Source organism: Quercus suber, unplaced genomic scaffold (genome assembly GCF_002906115.3).
Source record: "Quercus suber isolate HL8 unplaced genomic scaffold, Cork oak 2.0 scaffold_930, whole genome shotgun sequence".
Lineage (NCBI taxonomy): Eukaryota > Viridiplantae > Streptophyta > Magnoliopsida > Fagales > Fagaceae > Quercus > Quercus suber.
In genome coordinates this window covers 50,001-56,320 of record NW_027070353.1, presented here as the reverse complement: position 1 = coordinate 56,320, position 6,320 = coordinate 50,001, and the positions used below count along the sequence as shown (strand labels likewise).

Here is a 6,320-nt window from a genome sequence, read left to right as displayed (position 1 = left end):
AGATTAATAGCCATCTCATTAATCAATTGTCTAGATTCAAGTTTTTGTAGTTTAAAATAATGCATAAAATATGAGTTTATAGATCAAATGGTAAATTACATCCAACATATACTTCTCAATCTTCCTCTCCTTCTCTCCTCACCTTTCAGTCTCTACTAACTCTCGTCATCTTCCCAATTTCTCAAACACAGAGTAAAGCAACAAATTATCTCTCTTTCATAGCTTTAGCCTTCACTGACTCTACCTCTTTCTCTCCCCTCCTCACTCTTTCTTTTCTGAGCTAAAGAACAAATCTAGTGAACATGTAGTTGCTCTTTATGAAGACCTAAACTACTTTTGCCATTTTTATTGTTAAATTTTCTAGGAAGAAGAAGCTAGAAAACCCGCTTTCGATTTAGAAAATTAGCGTGGTTTGACCGCGATTTGAGAGGTTCACAACAAAAGTATAATTTTCGATTTATAATAAGTTTTGAAAATTAGAATGATAAACGGCTTCGGTTTTATAATAGTGTCCATGATTTTAAAAATCGATATGGTCAAAGAATCGAAAAAGGGAGTGTTACCAGTTTTGTGGTTCAACCGGTGGTCAAACTGGTGATATCATAAATATTTAATTAATAATTATAAAAATAATAAATATATAATAATTTTATGACTAATAATATATCTTGTTATAATATATAATAAATTTTTTATAAAAAAATTTTAGTGAGTTTTCAACTTTTTATAAAAAAAATATGTAACTAAACATATTAATATTAACATTACAATATCATCCTTAAAACAAATTAAAATAATTGGTGGCATAGCCGGCCATCACTATAAAAAAGTTGGACTCAACCATCCATCTTGAAAGCTTGTATAGAAGTCTTTATTTTTTTTTTTTTTATGACATAAATTGTAATTGTTGATTAAAAAAAAACATAAAAGTGTAGTTTTTTTTTTTTTGATGGTAAAGTGTAGTTGTTGATCTCATAAAGTATATTATAAAATTATTAATGTAAAAATAGTAGTTGGTTTTTTATGAATTCATTTTAAATAAAAGTTTAGTAAATTTTTAGTTATTTCATTTAATTAACAAAATAATCCCTTTAAAAAGAAAAGCAAACAAACATTTAAAAAAAAAAAAAGGCGTAAATGCACTTTTAGTCCTTACATTTTAACTTTTTTTCATTTTAGTCCCTACATTTTATTTTTACCACTTTTAGTCATTAAACCAATTAACGCCCTTCATTTAAGTCTTTGAAACACAATTCCGTCACCAAACTAAGGAAAACTAACTGATGAATAAAATAATAATTGTTTTTCCACGTTAGACAATAAAATAATAATTTTTTTCATCACCAAGTACGTGCTAGCTATTTTCTTCGTGTTTTTGCTAGCCTTTGCAATGGAGTGTTGTCCATCTTGCTCGATGTCAAGCCTACAAGCACGAATCCCATGCTGGGCGCCTTGACTCAAACCATCATATATACTTGTCGTATGGGTTTTGCTTACTTAGTCACGCATTCTGTCATGTCCTTCAACCTTGAATCTTCATAGCCGCCCTGGCTTCCATTTCTAACAGGTACCCGAAATATACAAAAGCATAAACCAAATTATTCACCAACAAGCACATCCCAATATTTTCAATCCTCATAAAATCCTATATCTGGAAAACAACACACACACACATGAACAAAAAATAGGGATATGTTATGTTTGATGAAACTAGAAAACTGTCAGTCCAGACACCAAGCACATGGCCTCAAAATCAAAACACCATTAAGCCAATGACATAGACTTGTAAACCATATTGATACAGAATAAACTTAATAATACATATTTTATGTGTGGACATGTTTATTGTTCAGGACTTACAATACAACCAAAAGGCTTTGGACAACCCTCGAAAAACATCAGTGTCTTTGTCAATTTCTTCCCACGACGACCAGCACTGCCATCTGCTTTAAGGAATTTCTCCGCATGAAATGAGCCACAATACCCCAGTTTTGGCGTAACAAAGTGATCAATTGAAGGGACTATTTTTGCACCAGTGCAACGTGCGATACGCTCTAAAAGTGGGCTCTTAATATTCAGAACAAGTGATATGTCTTTTGCAAGAAGGTACTCTTGAGCATATCTAGAAACTGACTTCTCAACCAAAAGTATATTAGGTGATGAGCATCAATCTTTGCAACTGCCATCTTCAAATGGTCCTTTCCTGAAAGAGTCCAAAGAACACCAAAACAAGAAATGTCCCACTTTTCTTAGTGAATGACAGAAAGTGAGTGTTGTTTTAGGCCCGATCATCTCCAGGCTTCGTTTCATTCCTTCATGGAACACTCTCGCCTCATCAGCGACTTCAATGACTCGTCGTTGGAGTTTCAGTGCAAGATCCTCGAGCGCTCGGGCCTCGGCGATGACACGTACGTGCCGGAGAAGAGTCTTCAGTTGTTGCCAATTCATGTGGAGGCTTCTAGGATGACTCTTCACCGATTTGGGAATACTTCGTCAAGCTCCATTTGGTATGAGTTGGCCTATATAGAGGCTAAGGGAGGATGCGCAAGGTCAATCGTGTGTGGCATATAGCATTTGGAAGTGGTTTCAAATGTAATAGTGCAGTTTGGCAGGCACTTCGGAATGTGAGGCCGTCTCATAATGGTCCCCTATTTTTTGTTCACTGTGTGTTTGTTGTTTTCCAGGTATAGGATTTTATGAGGATTGAAAATATTGGATGTGCTTGTTGGTGAATAATTTGGTTTATGCTTTTGTATATTTTGGGTACCTGTTGGCTGTTAGAAATGGAAGCTAGGCGGCTATGAAGATTCCAAGGTTGAAGGACATGACAGAGAGCATGACTAAGTAAGCAAAACCATGCAACAAGTATATATGATGGTTTGAGTCAAGGCGCCAGCATGGATTCATGCTTGTAGGCTTAACATCGGGTAAGATGGAAAACACCTCGATTGCAAAGGCTAGCAAAAACACAAAGAAAAGACCAACACGTACTTGTGATGGAAAAAAATTATTATTTTATTGTCCAACGTGGAAAAAAATTATTATTTTATTCATCCGTCAGTTTTTCCATTAGTTTGGTGACGGAATGATGTTTCAAGGACTTAAATGAAGGGCATTAATTGATTTAGAGACTAAAAGTGATAAAAATAAAATGTAAGAACTAAAATAAAAAAAANAAAAAAAAAAAAAAAAAAAATCTGAGTAGTTCAAAATTTGATGTCCGATATATGGTTTTGTTCTTTCCTTTCTTGTTTTCTTTGTCAAAGAGCATCCTTATGTTTCATTTATAGCACTAAAGATTATCCCTTACTTTGATTGAATTTTTTTCCTTTCCTTACTATAGATCCGTGGTAACTGTAGTAAGTGTATATGAGCTTCTCTCATCTTGGTTTCTCTCTCTTTTTACCCTTGGATCTAATTTTATTTTAGTTTTGATTAGTTTAATAACTGTGTTTTCTTGTTGAGTGTAAAGCTTGATAATTTTGCTTGAATTTGAAATTTGGGGATTGACGAACTAGAAATTTATTGTCGTCATTATATGAAGATCATCATTCACTCAGAGAAGACGTTACGCATTTATTATGACCATTGATGACAAAACGTAACTGATGGACCAACGGTCACAGAATGAGCTGTGGCCTCCAGACAAAGATTCTATAACGCACTAGCTGTTGAGCATAAATGCAGCACATCATTGTCCATTAATAAGGCATACAACTATAGAAGAGAAGATAACATAAGCCAAAGGTACACACAAATACTCTATGAAATCACTTTGAACTCATTTTTTCTCTAGAATCTTTCTCCCTTACTGACTTAAGCATCGAAGGTGGTTTGGCTGATGCCACACCGGCGTGTTACTCTTCCCCTCAGTTCATTTTGCAGGATTCTCATTTACAGAGATGAACCCATTCACAGCATGTACATTTGCTATGACGAGGAGCTTAACTGTTGATTTTTTGCATCATCAGTTTAACGCAGTTTGTGGGAATTGCTAATCATTCAAGCCATCTTTCCTAATGACAAAAGCATTCCTCGAAGTACGAGATGGAAGCAGAAACTGGACCTAGGCAGATGTTGTGCAACAACAAAAATCCAGGCCTTTTTGGCTAATGTGGAAGAGTGGACTCGCCAGAATGAAGAACTGCGAAAAACAATGGAGTCTCAAAATGCAGAATGTCGGCGAATAGGTGAAAACCAAAATGAATAAGAATCAAATTCTCAAGCCAATAAGCGAGATAGAACTTCAGGAGAAGATTCCACTAGAGTGGAGAATGAGCTTCACAACATGAGGAAGGAGGTGGACGAACTAAAAAGTGCTATGAAGGACAAAGCCGGAGAGAGTCTGGATGGATGATTTGAAGGACGAACTCACCCTTCACCACTGAAATTCTGAACCTTCCCCTTCCACCAGAAGTCCGTCTCCCACAATTGGAGTCATATGACGATTCCAAAGATCCCTTGGATCACATCGAATCATTCAAGACGCTATGCTATTGCAAATGACCCCAAATGAAGTGATGTGTAGGGCATTCCCAACAACACTAAAGGGAGCAGCTAGAGTATGGTTCAGCAAGATATCCCAGGCATCATTGCAAACTTCGAATAACTTAGCAAGGGTTTGTTTGTCATTTCATTGGGGGCAAAGGCACCAAAAGCCAACTAGCCATCTTCTCAACATTTAGCAAGCAAAAGGAGAATCACTAAGGCAGTACATCACTCGATTCAATAAGAAGTTACTGTAGGTAGACGAAGTTGAAGATCAAGTCATCTTAACGACCTTCCAAGCAGGGTTACTGCCAGGAGGTTTCTTCTTCTCAATCACTAAAAGTTTGCCAAAAACAGTAGTGGAGTTGCTTTGTAAAGCCCAGAAGTACATGAATGCAAAAGATGCGGTGCTTGCAAAGGAAATGAAAGGAAAAAGGAAGAGAGATGAAGGAACAAGCAGTAATTGCGACAAGAAGAAGGAGACACGAAGTGTTGGGCAGACCACAGGGAAAAAGAAGGAACTTCCAGACAGGAAATCCAGATTCACTAACTTCACTCCTCTAATAATGCCAATTGAGCAGATCCTTATGCAGATAAGAGATGATCCCTCCCTACAATGGCCGAAGCCAATTAGCACTCTAATAGAAAGGAGAGACAAGAATAAATACTGTAGGTTCCATCAGGATCACGAGCATCGCACTAATGATATAGGCATTTGAAAAATGAGGTGGAAACTTTAATTCGACAAGGGAAGTTACAGAAGTACGTCAGAAAGACGGAGCCCCACAGATACCAACTGAATGACGACTAGGACAGAACTCCGGAGGTAAGGGATAGCAAACTTCCTGTAGGAGAAATAAAGATGATCTCGGGAGGACTAACAGCAGGTGGAGTACTGAAGTCTCTGAAAAAGCACAGGGGAGAAAAGTAAACAACGTCCATTCACAGTTCCCTCCAATGAAGATGCCAAAGAATGACAAACCCGATATTGTCTTCTTAGAGAGAGATAGTTGCGGTATCAGAGAACCCCATGATGATCCGCTAGTAATTATGCTCAGAATAAAAGAATTCAACATCCACTGGGTGCTTATTGACAACAAAAGCTCAGCAAATATCGTCTACTTGCCTGCGTTTCAGCAGATGAAGCTGGACAAGAAAAGGATCAGGCCTTTCACCTCGTCTATAGTAAGCTTCACAGGGGATAGAATCATCCCTAGAGGCATTGTCACTCTAACTGTAATCGCAGGAACTTACCCAGCACAGGTCAACAAGGAAATTGATTTCCTCATAGTTTATTGCCCTTCAACATACAACATCATCTTAGGGATTATGGGTCTTTAGGCTTTGGCATAACAAGAGTAAGTTCTGATTCATTGATTAAAAAAATCATAAAATCTTTTTTTCATTTAAGTTATATATTTATATAATAATATTATAATATAATAAACTGTATATAAAATTTTGTTAAACTTTGAAGTTTCAAAATATAAAATCTATGCAAACTATCTTGGGGAAAACATGACTGATTTGAATGCTTAATGTAAGTTTGGTAGCCATCAGATGATAATTGCAATTTGAAATGAGCTTTCAGGTTATCGCTTTTAATTCATTGATTGATTGTTAAAAGTTTTGGTCATTCGTGGGTTCAATGGATAATAAACTTCATTTGAAAGTCTCTTTGGAAGGCATAGAATAGTGTTACTAGGATAACCAATTCCTATTTGTTTACAGGACTTCTTAATAATATGAATTTTTATTTTTAGCTTGTAATTATTTATGCTGCTTGTTATAGATTTCCTCTCTTTTTAAAAAATATTTGAAACCAAATAGGA

General features: G+C 36.1%; 1 protein-coding gene across 1 annotated transcript in view; it reads right to left on the bottom strand.

Annotated features, from left to right (window-relative positions):
* Window positions 1–6,258: 6,258 nt before the first annotated feature.
* The window catches only part of LOC136065339 (protein Ycf2-like), a 4,229-nt gene continuing 4,167 nt past the window's right edge, over window positions 6,259–6,320 (bottom strand). The window contains 1 exon segment of the mRNA XM_065768406.1: window positions 6,259–6,320. This exon segment is cut by the window's right edge and continues 40 nt beyond it. Coding sequence (XP_065624478.1) covers window positions 6,259–6,320 — 62 coding nt within the window.